We start from the raw sequence: 27071 nt of genomic DNA on the forward strand, positions 1-27071 counted from the left end.
GACAGACAACCAATGTGACAGATGTTTTCCACGGTCCAAATTTTATGAGATTGACTTTTAGACCCTTCTGCGCCCCCAGCACACAGTCTTTCTCGGAGCGCATAGCTTTCTCACCAGACTTTCTGGGACAGCTATCAGATCATTTCTCTCCTGCTATTCTAACCCACACAAACACAGGATGTCCCTGGCCAGCCTGTCACCATTGTAGGACCTCCTCAAATGGAAAATCGGGGGAAGTTATTAACCAAACTCTCAGGCTGAGACAAAACAATGAAGGAACTAAGTTTAGCTGTGAAAGCAAAACCATATCGGGCGGGAAAAGCTCCAGCCGCAAAACAATGGTTGTTGAGTACCCTGTAAATGAAACCACAGGGTAGACTCTTACTGTTTCCAACACAAGGGAAATTGGGATGTGACACTGATGGCTTGTGCTATATCGCTAGCCCCTCTGCTTAAAGGATAGCAAATGTGCTTAAAGCTGAGAGTGAAGTAAGGGGCCCCTAATATGGTGGGACCCCTGTGCAGGGGCCTTATAGATCTTTTAGCAAAGTCGTGGAAACACACAAGACCCTGCAGAATCACAAGACCCTGCCACTCTGCTCTTGATAGCACTAGGCCAATGGTCTCATTCAATGAAACGTCATTTTTGTGTGTTCAGTTATGAGGGCCCTTAGAATAATAGAATCATAGAATTGTAGAATTGGAAGGCACCATGAGGGTCATCAAGTCCAACCCCCTGCAATGAAGGAGTTTTTTTGCCGATCGTTGGGCTCGAACCCACAACCTTGAGATCAAGAGTCTCATGAGAACTTGCAAAGTATCTCAGAGCTTTGGGTGCTCTGAAAAGGCCTGGTGTTCAAATAAGGCTAATAACAATAACAATAATGTTGTTGCTGTCAGGCTAGAAACAAGTGCCTGGCTGGGGTAGAACATTTATCTCTGGTGTGCTAGGTTTGTACCTGGGGGGGGGGGGGGGACACACACACCAATAAAATTTATTTTAAAAATAAAATTTATTCTATCTCCACAAATGAACTTTTTGTGTGTGTGTTTTGCAGTGCCTTTTTGGGGCTGATTTTCTGAGTTGGAAACTACTGCAAAATCCAGGGAATTGCAAAATGATGAGCTGTAGTCTCTGCCAGACCTACTAATAGTAGAAGTTAAGGAACATGATTAACTTAGGCCCAGTCATTTCAATGGGTCTACTCAAAGTAGGTCATAGCTGGATACAGTCCGCTGCTCTGATCCACACATCTGTCCGGGAAGTTCCAGACAAAGTCGGTTCTCATCAAACTGCACTTAAGTCAAATTCAACTTTTCTTTTTTTTGGTCTTACCTGGGGATGAAAAAGCAGTGGGGATGGTCTCAGATACTTCTCCTTCAATGCGCCCACTGAATCTACCACCTTCCGCTTCTCCACCCTGCTGGACAGCAATACAGAGGGTTACATACCTCACAGGGCCTCCAGGGAAAACCAGAAGAATCATAGAATTGTAGAGTTGGAAGAGACCATGAGGGCCATGTAGTCCAACCCTCTGCCATGCAGGAATCTTTTGCCCAACATGAGACATGAACCCATGAACCTGGGATTAAGAGTCCCATGCTCTACCAACTGAACTAAGAATGTATGTATATATAATCTACCCTTCCTGGTTTCTGCCAAGGGATGCCTTACTGTTGTGCCAGGAAGATAACAATGGGCTGAAACAAACATTAGCCCCACTCAGAGCAGGCCCATTCATGGTTTAAGAGCATGAGTGAAGGACCTCCAACCCAGGGGCCAAATGTGGCCCCCCAGGGCTATCTATCTGGCCCTCACAACTTTCCCAAAGCCATACCTCTCACTGGTCCTGCCTTAGTGTTTCCACCTTGCTGAAATGTGTCCTTGAGCAGCAATAATATGTTACGGGTCCAACTTGCATTTCTCTATTTTCTGAGCTTGCCAGACTGCTAACTCATGGCATCCTCAGTTGAATTTACAACCTTTGACTTGTTTCTAACTTTGAAATCTCCCCCCCCCCCAAAAAAGAACCCGCTACTAATCCTTCACATCTCCCAGGAACTCACTGAGCATGTCCCCCCCCCCTCCCCTGATCCATCTAATTCATCTGTCTTCTGCTCCTGTGCCGTTTCCTGCCTTTCTGTTTTGACTGGCAAAGCTTCCTCCAACCTCTGTTATTTTGGTACGTTTTCCAGCCCTTACGCAGAGGTGCTGGAATCCCACTGGAATAACTTCCATCTCTACTGTTACCGTCGTTATTTCCCAAGGAACAAAGCCGAAAATGGTCAGGGCCATTTTTCATACCTGGAATGGCATTCCTAGATGAGCATGATTAGGAGAGGCAACATAAAGCTTTGAGCAAAGTCCTTAGGATCTCAAGAGTGAGAACAAGGAAGCCCTCCTCATGGAGTACCAATCTGAAAAGAGATCTTGAGAAAACTCAAGTTCCTCTTCCTTACCCCCCCCCTCCTGGTTTCTCAACATGCCCAGCCAACATCACCTTGGCAGACAGTTCCTTGGCATCTTCCCATATTGACGTCATGGTTTCCCAAACTTCTCCACCATGCATGATTTGCAGATCACGGTTTCTGGTTTCCTAATTTTGGACCCACTTGTCCTATACAAGCCTATATACTTAAACCCTACACAATTCCCTCAAACAGTGGGATGGCATCTTGTACGCCTCTTTCTGGCAACTCCTGCAGCCAAGCTGATGCCAAAGGTATTGCTCTGCTTTCCTTTGGACCACATCAGCGAGCTCAAGAGTGGGAGTTTGTCATCTGGGCAGCCCAGGACCTCCACACACACTGCCCAGGCTTGTGCCCCAGGGAGATCACTTTGGTGCTGCTAACACAGTGGTTTGACTTCACCCTTGGAGGAGCACAACCACTGTCTCTCAAGGCAGATGAATGCCAACAACAATACTTAAGAACAACAACAACAAAAAGGTAAGAAGAGCTTATCTGGCTAGTGCCCTTTACAGCTGTACCTTGATTTTTGAACAGTTTAGTTCATGAACAACTTGGAACTCGAACATTGCAAACCTGGAAATAGCTGTTCTGGTTTGCAAACTTTGCCTTGGAATCCGAACATCTGGTGCGGCTTCCACAGTTTCTGATTGACTGCAGGATGCTCCTGCAGCCAATAGGAAGCCATGCCTTGGTTTCCAAATGTTCTGGAAGTCAAACAGACTTCTGGAACGCATTCTGTTCAAAAACCAAGGTATGACTGTATCAGACCAAGAACAATCAGGAGTGCATGTGCTATATGTTTGATCAGAATAGATCCATTTAAATGGGTGGACCTAAGTTAGTCGTGCTCATTAATTTGCTACAAAAGAAGTTAAGGTAGCCTATGAGTTACATATATACCTATTGCACAGGCAAAAAAGCTTTAAGATGATAACTTGATGAAAACAATCTCCTAAGCCAACAGTCAGCTTGTTTTCAAATGACTCTATCCATAGGAGTAAACTCCTAGGGTCTTCATGCCCCCCCATAAAATATTTGAGGGGGCCAGGCCCCCCCAAAGTTAATGGGCATTGCTATTCAAATAGTTTGTGTGCACCGTGTCATGTGACCGATTATGTGGGGAGGGGCTTACTTGCCCCACTCTAAATATTTTATTTAAGTTGGCACCCCTGACTCTATCTTCTGGTGGTGGAGATGGCCATTGCTGGCAGAAGACTAAAATGTCTTCTTTTTTCAATTTGGAAAGAAATGTTTGCTGCAGCACATCATAAAAAAAGCAATTACACTTTTGGAGTCGTGCTCAAGTTGGTGTTCTGTTTTGTTTACCTGCCACGGAAGAAACCCTATTCATCAGAGCATGTCTGGCCACAGATATTGGCTTTGGAAAATATTTGCTTCATGCAACTGCACATTTTATTTCATTTTAATTGATCCATGTGTATTATGTTTGTCAATGTCACTGGATATGGGGGTGAATCTATTGGCCACTGGGCTGAGGAACTGAGTTGTTTTTAACTAAAGTTATCGCTTCAATGTTAAGGACCCAGCACCGTTCATTTCAATGAATAAAATGGAAATTAATGGGCCTAGTTCAGTCATGTCCATTAATTAAAGTGGGTCTACTTTGCACAGGCTTTCATTGGATACAACGTGATATACAACATAACCATGTTGCAGCCACAACTAACAGTCAACTTTTGTCAGGATGCTGTCAGGGGCTCCTAGCTGGTTGCTCAGGAAAGTATAAAGTTTCTTACCATCCTTTTTTATTTCAGTCTTTACAGAGAGAGGCTATAGAACACAGCCTCTTGGGTACCAAGTGAATCTCCACCCCCCGTCTCTCCCACTTCCTCTTTCGTCATTCTCATTGTCTCCTCTATGGGTGCTGCTATGAGCCCTCTGTTTTTGAGCTCTTTGCTCTCCTACTTTCAAGGCTCGCCAGGTTCTGGGAGATGGAGGCTCTGGAATGCTTTCTAGTGACATGTCAGCTGGGTGTTGCTCTAGCTCTCCCATGATTTTCCAACTTTCCCCCTCATCTGCCTCTGAGCTGTGACCTCCCTCAAACCCCTGTTGCAAATCTACTGTCTTCCTCTTCCTTCGGTTAGGTTGGGGAGGCGGTCTCCACCATTCCCCTTCTGCCCAGTCCCTGAGAACTTTGCTGGCAAGTAGACCAGACCCGAGTGATTGCTTCACACACCAGGGTTGGGGTAACTCAGTAGCGGTGGCAACCCCAACCACTGCTTGCCACCACCGTTGTCGCTGGGGCTCAGTTGGCCTCAGTTGCAAACGTGTGCGATTAAGGCAGGCTATGTTAATACCTGTATATGGGGTCCATGAAAAAAGGAGACGGTTTGGCGTAATGCAGTGATGGCTGTGGCGGCATCTGAGCCTGAGAGATCTTGGGTAATACTTCACTGGCCAACAACTTCCTTTCTCCGTACACGTGGTTCCTCCGGGAGTCCCGGCTCCCATTCTGACTGGCCCGGATGCGGTTGCCGATGCTGAGATCCAGCGGCTGCTCCTCCCCGGACGGGTGAGCGGGCGGGACTTTGGGGGGCGGCAAGGCTGGCTTGATTTCTTTTGGCTTTGTGGTAAGGTCGAAGGGCGACTCGGAGCTGGTGCTGCCCAGTTTGTGAAGGTCCCTGGGCGACTTTGGTTCTGCCTTGACCAGCAAGCTGTGGTTGAGGGTGCGGTCCGTAAAAGGGTACAGCGAATGGGGAAAGTTGGGGAGAAACTGGAACGGGAACATGGAATGGTACGGGAGGGAGCCCATCTTCTTCTCCTGCATCCCCATGAAGCCGGGCCCAAAGTACTTCTCCGCGATGGAGGCGATGGCCTTGATGGAGTCGTTGGCTGCTCCCGCCATGGGGAGGAGCTGCTCTTCGGGGGGAGGGAAAAAGGAATGCTGCGAGTAGAAGAGGGGGAGGTCGCTCATGTTGTTGGCGGAACTGGTGGGCACTGCGCCGCTGCCGAAATCCGGCTTGCTCTCGGACGGCTTGCTCTTCTCCTTCATTTTGTCCCGATCGCTCTCTGCGTCACTCTCCAGGTCAGACCCTGTCCCGGTGGTGGTATCCAGGTCCGTTCCTGTGGTGGTGTTGACGTCCTCGAAGTCGCTCGCGTCTGACATGTCGCTGGTCCTGGCCTTGAGCTTCTCCAGGTAGGAGTTTCCCAGGTTGCTGCTGTTGTAACGCTCCTCCCCGGAGGTGGGGTGGCCGCTGTTGCTCACGGCCGAGATCAGAGGGAGGGCTGGGTTGCCCAGGGGGCTGGGAAGTTTGGCATCTTGAGTGTGGTTGAGGGGGCTTTTCAGCAGCGGCGTCGGAGGTAATAAAGGGGGCCTGGGGTACAGCGAAGGAGGGAAGATGCCCGGGAACCCAGGGGCGAGGGATGGGAACGCTGGGGGAGCGGGGGAGAAGGGGAGCCCTCCAGGGTGCTGCCGGGATGGGAAGTAATCGCTGAACCCCAGGCTGGCATGGTTAAGGGCAGGAGATGGCTTGGATTTGTCCATCATTGAGCTGGGAGTGAGAGGCAAGCCTGGCCCAAATATCCCCCCGGGGTTGTAATGGTTCTTCCCCTCGCAGAAGCGACGGTGCTTGTTGAGTGAGGAGGTGGTGCTGAACATCTGGCCGCAGTCCTTGCACTTGATCTGGGTCCGGCAGTCGGCATGCATGCGCTTGTGGCGGCACAGGTTGGAGAACTGCGTGTAGGACTTGTGGCAGACCTCACCTAAAGCATCAACAGAAACCAAAACACCAAAACCCAATATGAAATTAATATGAAAGAACTGGTTGGAAATCAGGTGGTGTTTCATAATAAAGTCATGAATAGGACTTAGTTGGGTGAGTGATTGAGTGATATTTGTAAAGAAAAAGATCAAAGGAACGTATACAAAGCAGAAAGAAATGATATTATACAATGTAAACCTGTATAAAAAAGAATGTTATATCAAACAGTATAATGAGAAGGATGGGAAGGATTGTGCGGATGAGTACTTTTACTATGCAAATAACTTTGTCTATTTTTTAAAAAAATTATTTCTTCGTTTCTTATCTTTGTTACTTCTTTATTTCTTTTTTTCTTTATAAATATTCTATTTTATATAATTATTTTTACCTGTTAAGAGATAGCACATAATGTTTGTATAGACATGCAAATCTTAATCAATAAATAATTGATAGTTTTTTTTAAAAAAAGGACTTAATTGGATGCAACCTGAAATAATTGTTTGTTGTTGTTTTTTACTGGTTTTGGGTGCCACCCTGTTGAAGCTGAGCAATGGGTGGGGTGGGGAGGAGCAACATAATTTTACATATAAATTGCAAACATAACCCCTCAGCCCATGTAGCTCAGTGCTGTCTTGCCCTGGTGAGCCAGCAACTTCCCCAGTTCCCAGCAGCAAAGGATCTCGCAGCGAGCAAATTTGCAGAAATGCTGCATCCTAGAATTGTAGAGTTGAAAGGGACCCTAAGCGTTATCTATTCCAACCTCCTGCAATGCAGCAATCTCAACACGGGGTTCCCCATCCAATTTGAAACCACACCGGACCCTGCTTAGCTTTGCAAATGTGCTAGCAGTTTGATTGCTGCCCCTCATGTGAACCCGAAGTCGTACTTTGGCTTACCAAGCCTATTACCTCACTGGAAATATTGGCTGAGACAATTCCTTGTGTAGAAGATGACGATCACATCCACACCATATGCTTAAAACACATCCACTGCACATTTAAAAAGCATGGGGCTTGTCCCAGAGAACCCTGGGAGCTGCAATTTACCCATCACAGAGCTACAATGCCCAACACAGTTAACAAACTGCTCAGCCTTGTATACCTGAAGGAGGGTCTCCATCCCCATCGTCCAGCCTGGACACTGAGGTCCAGCTCTGAGGGCCTTCTGGCACAATAAAGTTAAGGGAACCAGGCAGAGGGCCTTCTCAGCCTTCCCTAAAGAATATAACACCGGTCCTAAAGGATCTTCACTGGCTCCCAGTATGTTTCCGAGCACAATTCAAAGTGTTGGTGCTAACCTTTAAAACCCTAAATGGCCTGGCCCAGTATACCTGAAGAAGTATCTCCACCCCCATCGCTCAGCCCAGACACTGAGGTTCTCCTCTGAGGGCCTTCTGGTAGTTCCCTCACTGTGAGAAGCAAAACTACAGGGAACCAGGCAGAAGGCCTTCTTGGTAGTGGCACCGTCCCTGTGCAACACCTTCCCATCAGATGTCAAGGAGATAGAGAACTACACAACTTTTAGAAGTCATCTGAAGGCAGCCCTGTATAGGGAAGTTTTTAACTTTTAACGTTTTATTATATTTTTATGTGTGTTGGAAGCTGCCCAGAGTTGGTTATTTCTGCCCAAGAAAGGGTGCAGGGATGAAGTGGGGAAGGGCTCATTGCACAGACACAGGAAGAGCCTCGTGGATCAGACCAAAAGGTCCCCATAGCCTGCGACATCTGCATTGCATGCAGAAGGTCCCAGGTTCAAAGACCGGCATCTCCAGGTAGGGTTGGGGGAGACTCCCCCTGAGTGAAAGCCTGGAGAGTCCCTGCCAGTCATTGGAGGCAATTCTGAGCTAGAGAGATCAATGGTCTGACTCTGTATAAGTCAGTTTCCTATGTTCCTAGGATTTGGGGGGGTGGCGGCGTGTGGGTGTGGGTGGGTGTGCGCTTGCTGCAACGAAACGCGCACAGGCAAAATTGGCCCGACTGACTGCAGAGTTCAGCTTTTAACCTGTCAAAAACAAAAAAAACCCTGCCTCAAATGTTTACTGAAAAAACAGGAGCCGTGTGTGAAGTGGGGGGTGGGAATTGCGGCAGAATTTAATCTGGTGCTCTGACCTATAAAATTACAGCGGCTGCTGCTGGCAGAGGCCGGAGGGGGTGGCGGTGGAGGCTGCAGCTCAGGATATGTGCAATTATAGTGGCTGGCCCGCTCTCAGAGGCAGCCATGACAACTTACATATGAAAGGTTTGACAGTGCTGTGAATGTGCTTGTGCTGCTTTAAGCCGGAAGAAGTGGCAAAGGTTTTCCCACAGTCAGGGCAAGCGTGCGCCCGTGCGCCGACGTGCTGAGAACGGATGTGCCTCTGGAGGTTGCTGGGGTCAGTAAACACCTGGAAATAGGGAGTGCAGAAAGAGAGAGAGAGAGAGAGAGAACTTTTTTGAGGAACAAAGCCACATAAATTCATCTCACCGTGAAGTTCTGTTTACTGGCGACTTATTTATTTCATTTCATTTATATCCCACCTCCCCCCCACCAAGGGGCTTAGGGCAACATATGTGGTTCTGCCCCACCTCCTTTAATTCCCATCCCACAACAGCCCTGTGAGGTAGGGTTTATTTTTGAGATTAAAGTGTCTTTAAAGAACTGTTGCCAAGAGCAAGTCAGCAATAAATCATATGGAGTAAGTGAAGTTAACGCTTTATTGGAAGTATAAGGTCAGCTCAAGAGCACCAGGCCTAATGAGCACATCAACTCTTCTTAGTAGGTCTTGTGCCTAAGAGGCAGTTGTGGGGACTGAAGGTCCCCGCCTTCCCACAGCAAGTCTCCTCCTCTCCCGGGTCCTTCCCAAGCAATCTGAGACTGTGCCTGCATGTCTGTCTCTGTCCCTCCCTCTTCAAGCCTCTCCTAGTACTGCGACTCCATTGGTGAGGGGAGCCTGTTGTAGCAGGAGGGAGAAAAACCCTGGCTTCTTCACCAGCCTGACTCATCTCTGCCTCTTGGCCTCCCTCCTCTCTGCCTTCTGCACTTCTCTCTGCCACAGACTCTCCCAGCTCACTAAGCCGTTGCCTCCTTAGCTGCCAACCCCTCCACTTACTCCCAGTCTTCTCCCTCTGACCACTCATCTTCATCCCACCACCTCTTTCAGGGCTCTGAGCCTTCTTCCCTTGGGAGTTCCCCAGTGTCTCCCACCATTCCTCTGTGTCCAGCCAATCCATGGCATTTGTTTTATTTCAAAATAGTCTTCCTCTGTCCCTTTATTTCCCCATCTTCAAAGGAAGGTAGGGTTGATCCTCTTGAGTGGTTGGGACCACAACCAGAGTCAATCAATGGCGCCCATCACAGCCATACCTTTACACAGTTTTCACATTCAAATCGCTTGCCGCTATCGTGCGACATCTGGTGACGAATCAGGTTTGATTTCCAGTTGAAGGCCTTCGGACACTGGTCACATTTGTACTCCCGTTCCTCAGTGTGGATGATCATGTGCTGTTCCAAGCTGAAAGAGAGAAATGGGTGGACATGTTGCACAGATACTACAGGTCTTCCCATCGCTACTAACTCTAGCAAGCCTACTTTTGAAAGAGGTCTAACAGGGTAAGAGGGCTACAGAGTAAACCTGGTGCCCCCCAGGTGTCCTGGACCAACTCCAACCAGCCCCAGCCAGGATGCTCAGCATCTCACCGGTTCCCAGGTGCATTACCTGTATTTGTTTGGGAACATCCTCTCACAATCCTTGCACTCGTGGACCTGCCCATCGGAAGCCCCTTCCTGCTTGATCTCCTCGCTGAGGGTCTCGTAGAGGGAGCTGACGGCATTGCAAGAGTATTTTTTGTGCCGCCTCATGTCCATCTTTGACTGGAAGAGTTCATCGCAGTCCTCGCAGCGGTACGTGTGCACTTCTAAGGAAGGAAGGAAGAAAAAGAGTTTGGATTTGATATCCCGCTTTATCGCTACCCGAAGGAGTCTCAAAGCAGCTAACATTCTCATTTCCCTCACAATAAGCACTCTGTGAGGTGAGTGGGGCTGAGAGACTTCAAAGAAGTGTGACTAGCCCAAGGTTACCCAGTTCACCAGATTACAAGTCTACCGCTCTTAACCACTACACCACACTGTGCGGAGTGGAGTGGAGAACAGGACAACATCAGAAGAGCCCTGCTGGATCAGGGCTGTTCAGCCCAGCATCTTGTTTTCCCAATGGCCAACCAGATGCTGAAGGAGACAGGGCTGGGGTCACCAACCTACATGGATTAAAACTCACAGAGCAGAGGGCTGGCTACTAGCTGTGATGACTATGCTCTGCCCCCACATTTGGAGACAGCAATGGTTCTGAACCCTGATTGCTGGAAACCACAGGAAGGGAGATCACTCTTGTGCTTGAATCCTGATTGCTGGCTTCCCAACAAGCATCTGGTTGGTCCCTGTGAGAATAGGATGCTGGACTAGATGGGACATTGGCCTGATCCAGCAAGGCTCTTCTTATGTAAAATGCTGATTAATTTTCATGAGGACTTCCCCGCCTCCTGCATTGCCAACTGATGTGGAAATGTGGAGAACGGAACTTGAGGCTGGAAGAATGAGAGCCCAAAAGGAACAGATTTGCCTTGAGGCCTCCCCAAGCCATCTGGTTGGTCTCTGGGGAAACAGGACGCTGGAGAAGAGGGGCCATTTGTCTAATCCAGCAGGCTCTTCTTATGGTTCTTCCTGTATCATAGAAGCGAGGAACCTTTTTATGTCATGCAAGTGGGACCAGAGCCAAAACGATATGCAAACAATATGCAATTGATTACACACACCCCTTTTTTATTTGTGTTGAAATGAATGGGGTGGAATGATGGAAAGACAATGCATCTTGCATTATTTACGCAATCAATTGCGTAATTTGTTCTGCAGATTATCCAGGCTGCACAATTCTGTCGCAATGGCCAGTGAGAGAAGTAACGATGGTCTTGGCAGAAGGCAAACTGCAGCAGGATGGAGACAGCGCTGCATGGGAATGCAGAATGGAAAACCTTCTTACCTCCCTAGCCCAGAGAGTTTAATCTGAAGGCAGACTTAAGGTGGGGGTGAGGCGGAGGGTGAACGAAAAAGCAGACATTGTCAGCAGCACTGACAAAATGTAGAGAGATGCTGAGCTAACCATTCACCAAGACCAAGATTAATTATGTCTTTCCAATGAGGAAAAAACAGCCTTTTAGGTTTTCCAGGGATTCAAATATACATGTAAAATGGGAAAATAAAAAAATAAAACTGTGTCCTCTGTTTAAATATGAAGTCGATTGCTAACCAGCCGCCACATGAGCAACTGAAGCCAAAGGGAATTCCGAGGCACAGCTCTTTCCACGCAGTCAAGGGGAAGAAGCCAAATTCTTTGTTTTAAAGAAAAGTGACGGGGGGAGGAGGGAGAGAGAGAAACCTTCTAACGCACATAATAAATTATTGTAGTCAAGGTCAAACAAATTAAAAGGAGGGCAGCTATTATTAAGTTTACAAGACAGCATCCTGACCAGAGTGCCAAACCAAACAATCGGCTTAGCGCTGTAAATTTTCCAGCAGAGCGGTTTCTGGGAGGAGAGTCGGGACAGAGCAGGATTTCTTCCTCCTCGCTTGAAACAGAAGCTTTGGTAAATTTCTTCTTCTTCTTTTTTCCTGCTTTTGCTTTACGGTTTCCCACCTTCCTCAGCACTGAAATCCTCCGTTTCAGAAGTTTGCTTTGTAATTAAAGCCTCTTACTCACTCGCTTCCTCTAACAGTTTTACTGCTAATATAAAGCCTGTAACTGTCACTACTTTTTAAACTGTTCTTATTCATATTTACAGAACAAACCATAACATTCAATTTAAAAAGATGAGCAAATAAACAGAGGTGTTAATGAGAGAGAGAGAGAGAGAGAGAGAGAGGGTTGTATCCAACGCCAGTCCTTCACAGAGTAGACCACTGAAATGAATGGACCTAAGTTAGTCACATCTATTGCTCCCCATGGGTCCATGTTGCATAGGACTACATTGGATACAACCCTTATATAAAGCCACTTTTGCATTGCCCAAAAAGAGAGACAGGGATCTTGAAAACAGAAGGTGAAAGATGACAGTGATTTCAATAGGGCTGTATGCAGCTAGGTCCTGTGGGGAGTAGACGGATTGAAATTAATGACCTAAGTTAGTCATGTCCATCAATGTTAGGTAGGACCAGCCCTGGAAACAACCCATAATGTTCACATGTTCTAATTCTTGAAGGAGCGTCTCCACCCCCATCGTTTTGCCTAGACACTGAGGTCCAGTGCCGAGGGCCTTCTGGTGGTTCCCTCACTGCGAGAAGCCAAGTTACAGGGAACCAGGCAGAGGGCCTTCTCGGTAGTGGCACCTGCCCTGTGGAACACCCTGCCACCAGATGTCAAAGAGAAGAACAACTACCAGACTTTTAGAAGACATAAGAAGGCAGCCCTCTTTAAGGAAGCTTTTAATATTTAACAGACCACTGTACTTTAATACTTTGTTGGAAGCTGCCCAGAGTGGCTGGGGAAACCCAGCCAGATGGGCAGGGTATAAATATTATTATTATTATTATTATTATTATTATTATTATTATTATTATTATTAACAAATGCAAACTCAGACAGATCTATAATCCTTTAAACAGGAATACAAGACATCTCACTCTAGTGGGAACAACAGGGCTCAGGTGGCTGGTGTGTCTGCTCAGTTTGTGTTCCAGGTCTTACAAGGGTCTAGGTCTTAAAGGGTTGATGGGCAAGTTCAATGCTGCACTCTCTTTTTATAGTTCCTTATCTTGACACTGGACTGAGAAGACCATTCTCTCTAAACTGGGGCATGTGGTCCCCCTATTAGAGAGGCTGGTTGCTGGGAAGTGGGGTCAGAGGATGGGGGGCATCTCCCTGTTGTGCTTTGACTCCAGCCACTTCAGAAGGGGGTTCCCGGGTGCTGGCTGCTCCCCATGGTCTACAGGAAGAGCAGAGGGTCTAAATGGAGGCTGGGGAGGGCTTTGGGCAGCCAAGGTGGGAGGAAACTCTGAAGGCAGCAGCAAACAATCAGGAGCATGAATAAGAGGGCGTAGTCCTGCTGCCCAGAACCAGGTATTGCCTCCCGCCCACCCTGGATGAATGGGCGCTTGCAATCCTCACATCCCCTCCAAGTGAGCGAGCCTCGTGGTCGAGTGCATCACGCCTCATACTTAAAAGCTTGGTGTGGGAACTGTTGGGACATCTTCAGTGCTTCCCCCCAGTTCTGAACATCTCGCCTGTTTTCTGCATTGTCATGCTTGAACTATATGTCTGCTGAACGAAGTTATCCATTAGTAGTCTGTGTTGGGTGCAAAACAGGACACCTACTGCAGTCAGATATCCTACAGTTCACACTGCTCAGTGGGAAATAACCAACCCCTATAGAGCTCTAAATCTCTCTCTGACTTTATGGGGAAGGGAGCGCAGGACCCTCAAAGCAGGTCTGTGCAGCCTCAGGTTTGTGGACTGACCCTCCAGACCTTGGGAGTCTCCACAGGTCATACACACTGGCCCGCCCCCCTCATTGGCCCTGTTCTGCATCTTCCCCTAGTGATTTTACCCAGAAAGCAGTGTGTTGTCTGGCCATGCCTGTACTTTTGCCACACCCACAGCTGAGGAAATGGGGCCCCCTGGTCTGGAAAAGCTTCCTCACCACTGCCCTAAAGCATGTTAGTAGAGCTGGTTCACACATAACGCCAAGCCAAACCAGAGTTTAGTGTGAAGGCACAAGTGTAAGGGTTTTGTGGAGAGACATAGATCAGTGGTAGAGCATCTGCCTTGCATGAAAAGGTCCCAAATTTAATCCTCAACATCTCCAGGTATCAGGCTCAGAGAGATAGTTCTATCTATCTATCTATCTATCTATCTATCTATCTATCTATGTATCTAATCTAACATCTATTTATATCTATCTATCTATATCGATCTATCGATCTATCTATCTATCTATCTATCATCTATCTATCTATCTCTATCATCTATCATCTATCTGTCTATCATCTAGCTATCATCTATCTATCATCTATCATCTATCTATCTATGTCTAACATCTATCTATGTCTAACATCTATCTATCATCTATCTATCTATCTATCTATCTATCATCTATCTCTATCTATCATCTATCTATCTATCATCTATCTATCCATCCATCCATCTGTCCATCTTTTTCTCCATGGAGCTCAAAGTGGCATGCAAGGTTCTCCCACTCCCCAATCAATCCCCACAATAACCCTGTGAGGTAGGTTCGGCCAAGAGTAAGTTACTGGCCCAAAGGTCACCCAGTGAGCTTCACGGGGATCCAAACCCTGGTCTCCCTAAGTGCGACACTCTAACCCAGAGCTTTCCAAACTTTTCATGCTGGTGACACACTTTATAGACATGCATCATTTTGTGACACGGTAATTCAGTTTTATTAGCAAACCAGAGATGAAGCTAACCCCTTTCCAGCCCTGCAGCCGACACTCTTATGTGTCGCGACACACAGTTTGGAAAGCTCTGCTCTAACCTCTGCACAACACTGGCTTTTGCCTGAAATCATAATGGCTGAAATCCTTGAGAGAGGCTGCCCATCAGTGTAGACAGACCACTAGATGGACCAATGGCCACACTTGTATTAAGGTGGCTTCCCATGTTCCTTGGGGTTAGATTAGGACTCATGGCATTAAGGGAGGGATTGAATCTCTCCAGGCAATTCTTTTCTGTCATTCTTTCCTGCCCTCTTTGTCAAATTTGTGTTACACGCTTCTGCCTTATGTTCCATCAGGAACACTTAGGACATAGTGAGAAAGTAACCGGGGGAGAAGAGGAAGGGGAGAGAAAAAATTACATCAGGCCGTAATAGCTTTCAAAGAGACCAAGGGGAACATAATTGTAGGATCTACATGCTAATCTACCAGAACCGTATCTCAAAGGAATTCAAGAGCCCTGCTCAAAATTCCTGCAGTGATAAGGGGGTCTGCCACATTTGGCTGCGGCTTGGAGAAAAAGATTTTAATTATCTTTGTGTGGAACATTTTAACATTTCCTTTCTTGTGCAATTCAGAGTTGCACTGGAAAAGCAAGGTGGGGGGAGAGACCGAGCCTTGTCGAAGGCAAAAAAAAGAGGGGGGGGGATAAAAAAGAGGAAAAGAAGAAAGACAAAGTATTTAAAAAGTCAAATGTTTGATGATGATAGGTTATTATGTTTGGGAAGCAATTAGCTGGCAACTGCCTGCTACTTGATACGCTATTAGGAGGTGGTAGATAAATACTGTGGCATGTCAAAAATGGAACATTGTTGGAAGCAAGGTAAATGGGGTTTTTTGGGGGGTTCGCCCTGCCCGGGTAGATTCAGAAATGTGTCATTTTGGAATTAAATGAAATGTATGACGCTCAACAGATCTTCCAGAACTAAGCAGCCTTCTTCTCCCATTTGTTTCATTTCCTCCCTCAGTATCATCACACCTACAGTCCAGGAAGGACCGTACCACGTGGCTGCTGGGAGCATGCAGTTTGGCTTAAGAGCCCAATTCTGAGCATGGGTCAGTGGCATGGAAGCTGTAACACCGTGGCTTCAACCCAGAAGATGATGCCTTTTCCTTTGTCAGACCTGCTGTTCCATCTAGTTCAGTATCGTCATACACTGACTGGCAGCCCTGCCTGGAGATGATGGGGATCAAACCTGGGAACTGCTGCATGCAAAGCGGGTGCTCTACCACTGAGCTATGGAACTTCTCTTAAGACACGGGGAAATAGGAAGGTGCCTTATACTTAGTCAGACCCATTGGTCTACCTACACAGCAGGATATGTGAGAGGAGGCAGTCAGAGCCCTATCTGGGGGCGCTGGGGACAGAACCTGTAGCCTTCTGCATGCAAGGCAGATGCTCTGCTTTTGAGCTACAGCCCTTCCCATGCCCACAGGGCAACTTCAGAAGCAGAAAGGTCCACACCCAGGGCTGCTGATGCAGCCACCATGCCTGCAGAATCTCCCAGCCCACCCCTGCCAAAAAGCATTCCCTTTTACAGAGCGGAGAGTAGTGTACAGTGGTGCCTCGCAAGACGAAATTAATCCGTTCCGCAAGTCTCTTCATCTTGTGGTTTTTTCGTCTTGCAAAGCACGGCTATTAACGGCTTAGCGGCTTAGCGGCTTAGCGGCTATTAACGGCTTAGCGGCTTAGCGGCTTTAAGAAAAAGGAAACAAACTCGCAAGAACTCGCAAGACGTTTCGTCGTGCGAAGCAAGCCCATAGGGAAATTTGTCTTGCGGAACGACTCAAAAAAACGGAAAACTCTTTCGTCTTGCGCGTTTTTCGTCTTGCGAGGTACCACTGTACATGCCAAAGGTCAGTTCCTCAGCATAGCTCTCCTGCAATGAGGATGAAGAAAACGAATTAAATAGCTGCCAACTCGTCACCCTTTGCGGATGCAGATACTGTAGTCCACTTCTTGGCAGAGCTCGTCACTCTTATGATGGAAGTGCTACAATCAGACAATGGGGCAGAATAACAAGCCGAAAAGAAACACTCTAGTGCATTGACCCTCTTGGCTTGCCATACCAAGAACCGTGGTGCTGGCTCTCAGTTTCGTTTCAGTTCTGCATTGCAAGCTGCATAATTTGTTCCCTCCGCAAACCGCTTGATAAAAAAAAGGTGTCGATGCTTTGCATCCCCTCTGCGGCCTCCTCTTTATGATACATTTCATGAGCCACGCTGGGCCAAGGCAGTGTCTAGTCCAGCATCCTGTTCTCACAGTGGCCAACCAGATGCACATTATGAAAAGCCTACAAGCAGGAGGCGAGTACAATAACACCTCTACCCACTTGTGATTCCCAAAAACCAGCATTCAGAAGCATATTGCCTCTGGTAGTGGAGGGAGGACACAGCTATTGTGGCTAGTAACACTGATAGCCTTGTCGTCCTTGACTTTGCCTTCTTCAAAGCCATCCAAGTTGGCGGCCATCATTATATATTGGGCGAGAAAATTCCAACGATGGAAGGTGTGTAAGAGTCCAGTCCTGTTTTCTGACCTGAATTGTCCAGCATTCAGCTACATTGGATCACCCCAGTGTTTTATAGCATTATCCACTTTTACCAAACCATGCATAATTTTAATTACCTCTATCATGTCCCCAATCCCTTATTCACTCCTAAAACTAAAACACCCCACATGTTGGAACCTTTTCTCATAGGTGAGTTATTCTAACTACTTCATCATTTTTTGTTCGTTGTGTGCGTGTTCAGGGAGCTTCATGTCTTGAAGGAAATGGGGCAAGGTTGCAGAGTGTGTTCGTGTAAGAATGCTTACCTTCCAAACTGGGTGGGATGTTCCCAGTCGGATAAGTACCTTCTTTCATATACATCAGCAGCTCTTCTCCGGGTTCAATTTCTTTAATAACTTTATAATAAATCTAGACATTTGCAATGAAAGAGAGAGAAGAGAAGAGAAAATATTAAATCTGCACAGTCACTTTCGTATGACTTAAAGGCCTTTTTTCCCCCAGAGGGAAAAAGAAAATTGCCCCTTGATCTGTTTGATCTTGGCTCTTTTCAGTTTTTACCCCACCCCCCATCCCTGCTCCCGGCTATTAGTCATATGCTAAGTTTGCCAGATTTTCATGGACTCAGAGGGGGAAAAGTCACAATTCAATATAGCTCAAAGCACATATCTTTTTTTTCCTGATTGGCAAATACACCTTCCAACACAAACTTGCATTGTTTGGAGGGGGGAGTTGGTCAGTGGCCTTGCAAAAGTCTTCCCACTTCCGCCCGAGTGAAGATCACAGTGCCCCAAGGGTGTTGCCTGCAAGGAAGGGGTTTTCAACACACCCCTATATGTGGAATGATCCAAAGGTCTGCATAGCTTTGATGTCTTCACAGAGCTTTTCGGGTGAGAAGGAGCTCCTAATTCCATTCAGCACTGAAGGATGGCTCTACTCTGAGAAGAATTAGATGCAACCCCAAATATTGGTCTCTATCATGCTTCTTGTACTTTTCTGGTTTTTGTTATGCTTGAAATCTTCCTCTCTGATGCATGGAGCAACATCCCTCATGGGTACGTGCAATGCTCCTCACTCAACCAGTCTCAACCACTTCAGTTGCAAGCCAAACTATGAGCGTGCAATAGTGATCTGTGGGTCAGCCACAAAGTGAATGATGGAAAACCCATTTGCCCATATGCAGGAGCTATACAGTCATGGCAGAGCCCAAGCAGTCATGAATATCAACAATCCCCCACTTCTGCACCAACCACCATCTCCAAAGTCACACATTCCTGGTAATAGAGAAGTACATGGAACAGGCAGCTGGTTCAAGAATGTTAGCTAGCACTGGGTTTATTTATTTGTAAAAAAAAAAACAAAAAACCACCCACCCCACCTCTATTCTGCTGTATCATAAAATATCGGGGTGCTGTATAGTGATAAAACATAAAAGACCATTAACAACAGGGTTGTTTTTGAGTAGGAACTTGGGGGAGCTGAATTCCCTAACCTTTTTTAAATTAAAGAATTTTTGTTATTGTCGGGGGTGGGGGCTGGAACGGATCTACACCCAATGCCTGAGCCAAAACCCCACCTATACCTGTAATCAACAAAGTTGTGGCCATTTCTAATCTAGATAATTGTCTACTTGAGTTTATTAATCACATCTTACATTTAGCCATTGCCTGGGGTGGGGTGGGGGTGGATGATCTCCGAAACTGAGCTGGGATAGAAAGGGTCGAGCAATCCTAAAAGTATACCCATGTTTGTTTGTTTTTCAAGGGTTTTTCATATCAGCACAAGAACCTTGAAACTCGTCCAGTGGCACATTGGCAGATGATGCAGATGTTTTAGCAAGAGGGTCATATCTGGTTGACCATCTGCCCACCCCCTTGTCTAGCAGCCGCATCCTGTACCAGCTAGGGCTTCCACAACAGGCCCAAGATTTGTAATGAAAACGATTCCCAAAGTAGACAGTTGCACAACCAATGTGCAGCCATGATACAGGTCTGTGTTGTACTACTGATTTTGTGCTTCGAAAACAATTGAGGCCATCATGGATAACAATATGAATTCATGTTGTCCATGTATTAATTTTTTTGTCTTTGAGGGGGAGAGGGAAATTGATCTTGACCACAATTCAACAAATCACAGGATGCCAGTTGTCAAGTAACTCCACCACAAAAAAACAACAATACTGTCAGTGTCCCTTTACTTCAGTGGCGTAGCGTGGGGGGTGCAGGGGGTGCCGGCCGCACCGGGCGCACCGGGCCCAACATCTGGGGGGGGCGCGCTCGCACTCGCAGCTCTCTGCCCCTACCTGGCTCACTCACTCTCTCTCACTGCAGTGCTGGCTGTGCGAATCCGATCAGAGCCGCTGGGTCGCCGCCCACTGTGGAGGGGGTGGGTGCCAGGCGTGCGGTGCGGAGAGAGAGCGAGGGACTATCTGGGGGAGGGACAGTGCAGCGGCCGCCCAGTGCAGCGCTGAGCGCGGGAAAGAACCACACCAGACCAGGCAGCAGCAAGAAGAAGCTGGCAGCGGCGGCAGGTTAGGGGTTAGGGGGCGCAAATTACTTGCCTTGCCCCGACTTAGGGGGCACAAATTACTTGCCTTGCCCCGGGTTAGGGGGCGCAAATTACTTGCCTTGCACTGGGTGCTGACAACCCACGCTACGCCGCTGCTTTACTTTGTTTCCCAAAAGAAGAAATCCAATCAGAAGACCCACAGCTTATAAATGCGGCATAAATGTGTGTCACTCAGTGTTGAAAATGAATCACATAAGAACACAAGAAGAACTTGCTGGATTGGACCAATGGCCCATCTAGCCCAGTATCCTATCCCCAGAGTGGCTAACCAGATGCCTGTGGAAGAACCACAATTAGGACCTGAGGACAAGATCCCTCTCCCCTCCTGCAATTTCCCCTCTTTCATTACTGCTGCCAACTGTTGCAGCATGACTGAGTCCCAGAAATATATCCAAACTTATGCCCTTTCCCCCTGCATTATAACTGAAAATTTAAATTTATAACAATGCTAGTAGTTATGGGAGAGATTTTGTTATTATTGCTCAATTTATTTATAACCCCCAGGGGGGGTTAAAATACAGGCGTCCCCCTCACTTATGCACTCTTCCCTCGTACGCAACCATGTATATGCATAGTGCCAGGATAGAAATAGATTCAAAGCAGGAAATGGCAGGAGAGAGCTGGAGAGCCCTCGTGGCTTGTGAAGAGACCCTTCCTGAGATCGGAGATCAGAGGAGCCTGAAGAGAATGTAGGTGAGGGCAGAGGAAGCCCCAAAGAGACCGAAGGTGTAGCAGGGCTTTGCTTAGGCTGCTCAGGTAAACATAAAGGTAAAGGACCCCTGGACAGTTAAGTCCAGTCAAAGGCAACTATGGGGTTGCAGTGATGATAATAATAATAATAATAATAATAATAATAATAATAATAATAATAATTTATTTATACCCTGCCCATCTGGCTGGGTCTCCCCAGCCACCCTGGGTGGCTTCCAACAAAGTATTAAAATACACTGGTCTGTTAAACATTAAAAGCTTCCCTAAACAGGGCTGCCTTCAGATGTCTTCTAAAAGTTGTTCTTCTAAAAGTTGGTAGTTGTTCTTCTCTTTGACATCTGGTGGGAGGGCATTCCACAGGGAGGGTGCCACTACTGAGAAGGCCCTCTGCCTGGTTCCCTGTAACTTGGCTTCTTGCAGCGAGGGAACCGCCCGAAGGCCCTCGGCGCTGGACCTCCATGTCTGGGCCATACGATGGGGGTGGAGACACTACTTCAGGTATACTGGGCTGAGCAGGTCTAGCATTATCTACAACCCCTTATGCTGTTCCCTGGGGGGGGGGGTACTTTTCCTTAACATTGGCAGTATGAAAATGTTTGCAAATAATAATAATAATAATAATAATAATAATAATAATAATAATAGACAACTGAACCCTCTAAGACCATGCCCCTGGTTTATATTTGATGCCTTCTTTTCCCCTCTCGTTCTTTTGCTGCTTGTAAATATCTGTCCTGACTTCAAAAAAATAAGCTCATGTGTTTTGTGCAACCAGCCTTGCAAAAACAGCATATTAGCTTTTGACGCAAGTGTCCTAAGGCTGCATTGTCAGCACCCGCCGTGGAGGGGACCTTTCCACAGAGAGGAAGGGGCAGGTGGCTTGACACATCCCACAGTGTGATGTTTCACAGCCTGGTGACTGCAACTAGAGGCAGCAGCTGCATTGGTCTTTCAATACTCGCGAGTCTCTTTCTAAACAGAAATCTTCACTAGAGTGGGGAGCTGGGAGATAATAGCTGAGCCTAACCTGCGGCCTATGACATGGTGGAAAATGGCAACCTCCTCAGAGATGGGGAAATTTCCCCTGAGAACTTATATAGCTAGATATCCATGCTATCTTGCAAATTAATGACCAATACTCCAAACAAGCAAGCAAACCTTTACTCACCAAAATAAAGGGTTGCACCCAACTAAGCCTGACTCACAGTAGACCTGCTGAATTAATAGAACTAAGTTAGTCAGGTCTAGTCATTTCAATAGGAAGCTATGGTTTTCCCAGTAGTTATGTATGAAAGTGAGAGCTGGACCATAAAGAATTGATGCTTTTGAATTATGGTGCTGGAGGAGACTCTTGAGAGTCCCATAGACTGCAAGAAGATCAAACCTCTCCATTCTGAAGGAAATCAGCCTTGAGTGCTCACTAGAAGGACAGATCCTGAAGCTGAGGCTCCAATACTTTGGCCCCTTCATGAGAAGAGAAGACTCCCTGGAAAAGACCCTGATGTTGGGAAAGATGGAGGGCACAAGGAGAAGGGGATGACAGAGGACAAGATGGTTGGACAGTGTTCTCGAAGCTACCAGCATGAGTTTGACCAAACTGCAGGAGGCAGTGGAAGACAGGAGTGCCTGGCGTGCTCTGGTCCATGGGGTCATGAAGAGCGGACACGACTAAATGACTAAACAACAACAACAACCGTAAACATTGGATACAGTCCAAAGTTCTTGATAATGCATTGGTCCAGATTTACCCCTAGCGTTCCCTCCAGGGCTGGCAGCAGGGCCTGACATCACTGGGCACTAGCCAAGGCCCCCACACCAGTAAGGGCCCATTGCCAATCCCTGGAGCTTCCTGGTCCACTCTTTTCTCCATGTGCTGCTTGCTCACCTCTGTTCTCTGCATATGAGTAGCTGGGGAATGGAGCAGCAGCCTTTGCCTGCTTTGTCTTTTACCTTTGGAGGTTGGTGTGGAATGGGTGGAAAGAAAGATAGGAGTGGGCAGCAATGATAGTGATAAGGAGGAGGTGGAGAACACATTCAGGAAACGAGAGCCTGCTGTGAGCACAATGCCCACCTGCCCTGGAAAACCAGGAGCCAGCAGTGGTTTCCTCCCCCTTCCCTCCCCTAAAACATCCATCCCCAACCTGAGGCCCTCCAGATGTTTCTGGACTCCAACTCCCATCAACCCCAGCCAGCACAGCCAATGGCCAGGGAGGATGGGAGCTAGCGTCCAATGAGAGAAGCGCCATCCGCACTAGCATTCCGTCGGCTGTGGAAGATGCACCTATTTACACAGGCATTCCTATGATCTTTCCACCTTTGACCTCTCATCTCTTGTTTTAATTGGTGTACTGTTTTAATGGAATTGTTCCCCCCATTTTAATTATGGGTGCTTATATTTTAATGCTTTAATGGGATTGTTTCAGTGTGTCTCTTAATTATGGATGTTTATATTTTAATATCTGTGTAGTTGGCGTTATTGCCAATATTGCCATTAAGTGGTACGTAATTAATAAGTACCCGCAAGGGCATTTGGAGGGCAGCACGTCAGGGAAGACTAGTTTAAGTTTCTTAATATTAGAATCCCATGTGAGGGATCTGCTTTTAATTTTTGCCATGCAAAGTGGCACTCTTAGAAACAGGTAGCTATAAAGGTGTAGATAGAGGGAGAGAAAGAAAGAAACTTGCATTAAGAACCTAAAGCAACCTGCAGTATTATTGATTTCTCATTCTTTTATCCTGTCCTTTCCCCTGGAATGCTTAACAACACACATACGTTATAAAATATTACAAAACAAAAATTAAAATGACGGTGTGCAATCCACACCGACAATTAAAACACAACACAGCAGAACACAGAATAAAGTCTATGTAACAACATGGGCTGCACATATATCGTTAATACTAATCTTATTGTTCCTTGGAAGCAAAATGACTTTGGTGGCATGCAGCGGTCCTGGGGATAATCTATAATCTCCCCCCCCCATCATCACCATCAAATGTTCCCTTGAAAATCACACAGCTGTTTCAGAAGCTGTGAATTCGCTCTGAATTTGGTTTTAGCCGATATTTGGTGATGCATCTAAGCAACTCCTGAGGAAATGCTGAAATTCCGTTGTGCTCAAAGAATGATTCATTCAGTGTGTGATATATACCACCCCGCGCGAGACAGAAGGAGCAGTATTTCATTCCTTGTTGGCCTTATAGGCACAAAACAACTATTGTTTCTCCTCTGTCTTGGTTTACCCTCTGCTTTTCAAAGTGAACCCATTTCTGACACATCTCACCCAGATTTAGCCAACTAGCCTGTCAGATATAATTTTAATAAATGGATAAGGCTGGATCACGAACTGCTGCTTTTTAACTTGTTGGATTTATGGACCTTTATTTTGAAAGGCATTCTCACGTTCTCTGAGGGGGTGCATCCGCGTTTTTCGTTCGCCCGCTAGAGGGCACCGTTTACCAATGAAAAGGATGTCGAGTGACAAGGGAATCACTTCCCCAAAACTGGTACACTGTATATCCTACCGCTTCCTTCCTTCCACCTAGCAAGAGTTAGAGCCATCTCTCGAAAGCTTCCTTGAAGGTGGATACATAAAGGAAGGACCTTATTCCTCAAATAAACCTAAGTGCTAAACCCGAAGCTAAAACAACAGAAAAATCCCTTGTAAGGATCTTTCAATGCAGCAAAAAAAGAATGAACAGAAATTCATTCCAGAAGGCACCACCCGCTCAGTCAGATATGAATGATCACAACCTCATGGAAGGCGAGGTTAAATCCTTCCTAGCACACTGTGGGAGAATGTGTGGACAGGTCGACTTTTAAAGAGTGCTGAGATTGAAGGGGAATTCTGCAAAGTTCATCTCCAGCTTTCTTTTGGGAGCAGGGGGGAAGTTGATCAGTCCGGTAATCTAATCTCATGAAGGTTGAATTTCAGAGCGGATGGGTTATCTCCAGCTAAGTTTTACTCAGGGATAAAACCAGTGAAATTCATGGGACCTAAGTTAGCCGTGTCCATTAATTTAAATGGGCCTACTCTGAACAGACACAACATTTTGTTAGGGGGACACATGTCTATTGAGACTGTCAGTTTTGTTTCCTCCACCTTCTCATTTCCCTAAGCTTAAGTCCAGTTCTCAGCAATCCCGCATCAGTCCTCAATTCCTCAAGAAAATTAGTTAGCGTTTCTAATAACACACACCTTTCTCTGACGCAACCTTTCCTTTCTTTTTTTGCAAAGCAACATTCCCTGATATAATGCATTTTTTGTATGCTATTTTCATTAATATGTGCATTTCAAGGCGGACTTAACCCTAGCATGTGCATTTTCTTTTTTTAAAAAAACTATTATTTAGTAATTTTTCACAGAGAAAAAAAACACTTTACAAATTTTAACCTAAACCATAAGTTACTCTGTCAATTGGCTTCCCGTCCTCCCCTTCCATGGTTTCCTTAAATGCTGCAAATTTTGCCTATACTATTCCATTCATTCAATTTAACCTATTTATCTTAGTAATACATGCTGCTGCTGCTGCTCATATTTCAAGTCCTGCTTGCGTTTTCATCTTGCTGCAGTAGTTCTTTAAATACTCAATGAAAAGTTTCCAATCCTCAGTGAATTTTTCATCATCGCTCGTGCATTTCTGTACACATTACTTGGCTGGAGAAGTGCATTGCAAAAATAAAATACAAATAAAATCAGAGAAAGAGCACCTTTTGAACGATGGCTGCGTTTTGATTTGTGTAAATATTTTGGAAAGTGAAAATCGGGTGGGTTGGAATTTCAATTCGAAGCAAATTTAATCTCTTCCCCCATCCCTACAAAGAACATGGGGAAGGGCTGTATCTCAGCAGGACAGCATCTGCTTTTCGTGTGGAAGATCTTAGGATCAATCTCTGCCATCTCTCCAGGGATATTTCCTAACTGAAACCCTGGAGAACAACTACCTGTCAAGGTAGACAATACTGCACTAGATGAACCAATCATTTGATTCTGTAGAAAGCAGCTTCCGATGGCCTTTTGTTCCTACATCTAAAACTTCATTAAGTTTCCCGAGTGAGGTGGAGGAAAGGGGCATGATGCTGGAGCATGATGAGTTGGCAGTTGTACTGATTTCAAGATTCATTGGAATTAGGTCCGCTGTCCTTTAGATCCTGGCCCAGACACGGTTCAAAGTTAAGAAGCCCCTAGCAGCCCCTCTCCATCTACACTGCATTGCAAAGCAGAGGTTTAAAGGCTCCACAGAATGCAGGCATATTGACAAACACAAGGTGACAAAAGCTGGGCTGAGAAGAGGGAGAGGAAGAGAGAGAAAAAACAACAATGAAATCGCTGACCTGCTTTTGCTGTGCAAGATCCCCCATCGGACAGAACCAGGTTAAATTTAGAAGGGTCCCTGTGCTTTAATCCGGAATCAAGAGAGCTGACCACAAAAACCATTCTGTACGCGATTAGAGGGAAACAGCAGATATTATGGGCCTCAGGAAGCCAAGAGGGGGGTGTGTGTGTGCAGAGTGTGGGGGATTCTTCTATCTGCAACACAGCATCCTCAGTTCAGATTATCCCTCTCTTGCAAAAGTCTTCCTTTCACTTCATCCTTTCTCAGCTACCTAAAATCTTCACATCTGAGACACACCCACAGCTCTTATCAAACCAGCCTCCTTACGCTAAGAATGTAAGAGAGAGATTGCAGCCACCTTGCAATTTGAAGGAAAAGGATGTTTGGGTTATGGGAGTCAGGCGTCCAGAGTTTTGAAACTGCCTGAAAACTTCCTCAGGTTTTTTTTTTTGAGGGGTGGAGAAAACAAAAAGAAAACAGATAAAACCCCCCACAAAACTTTAAACGCAGCAACCAACAAGAACCCAGTTCCCTCTTCATTATAATTCCTGGGATTAGAACACATTCAACAGGGATAAATATCCCAGAGATTAATGCTACTTTTAGTACCATTATTATTTTGACTCCGATGCCAGTCCTACTCAAAGTAGACCCACTAAAATTAATGAACACGGCTAACTTGGGTCAACTGATTTCAGTGGGTCTACTCTGAGTAGAACTTAGTTTGATGCAATTTCTATTGCTGCTATTATTATTTCTAGGCACTACATTATGTTGGTTTGTGAACTGCCTGGGCAAGGTGCTTACATTTTACTGGTTTCACTCTGTTTTCTGCCATTTCAACATCCTCCTCCTCACCGTTTGAAAAAAGAGAGAAAGAGAGAGAAGATTTCTAAGGTGGCCTTAAGGATACTTTCTGTGACACACTTACCTAGGAGCAAGTCCCATCCTAAAACTTGTTTCAAGTCAGCATCTATAGTTTTATGCTACACAAGCAATTCACGGCTGAAATAATCTGTTTGCTGCTATGTGAATCTGAAAGACTAGGTGCTTGTCAAAGAAAGCACATGCTAGGCTCAGTGCACTAGCCTTTTAAGGAAGCTGGGGTCTCTTTGTAATTTTCACAAATTAATGTCACCTCACTGCAGCTACAAGAACATTTCATTTCTGACAATGTGGACGAGTCATCAATATTCTGTCTTCTTCAGCAACTAGCGAACTTGAATTTTTAAAAAATGCATTGGAAATTATTGAGGATAAGTATGTGTGGGCT

At 46.2% G+C, this 27071-nt stretch overlaps 1 protein-coding gene across 5 annotated transcripts in view; it reads right to left on the reverse strand.

Annotated features, from left to right (window-relative positions):
• The window catches only part of PRDM16 (PR/SET domain 16), a 454646-nt gene that overhangs the window by 33933 nt on the left and 393642 nt on the right, over nucleotides 1-27071 (reverse strand). For 4 of the 5 annotated variants that reach the window (XM_081016025.1, XM_081016026.1, XM_081016024.1 and 1 more), the window contains exons 5-10: nucleotides 17491-17593; nucleotides 9889-10087; nucleotides 9537-9684; nucleotides 8424-8577; nucleotides 4791-6195; nucleotides 1337-1424 (exon numbers count right to left, since the gene is read on the reverse strand). In XM_081016025.1, coding sequence (XP_080872151.1) covers nucleotides 1337-1424; nucleotides 4791-6195; nucleotides 8424-8577; nucleotides 9537-9684; nucleotides 9889-10087; nucleotides 17491-17593 — 2097 coding nt within the window. The remainder of the gene's footprint in view (nucleotides 1-1336; nucleotides 1425-4790; nucleotides 6196-8423; nucleotides 8578-9536; nucleotides 9685-9888; nucleotides 10088-17490; nucleotides 17594-27071) is intronic. The other variant, XM_081016023.1, reaches the window with a different exon arrangement.

Source organism: Podarcis pityusensis (genome assembly GCF_964106645.2).
Source record: "Podarcis pityusensis genome assembly, chromosome: 8".
Lineage (NCBI taxonomy): Eukaryota > Metazoa > Chordata > Lepidosauria > Squamata > Lacertidae > Podarcis > Podarcis pityusensis.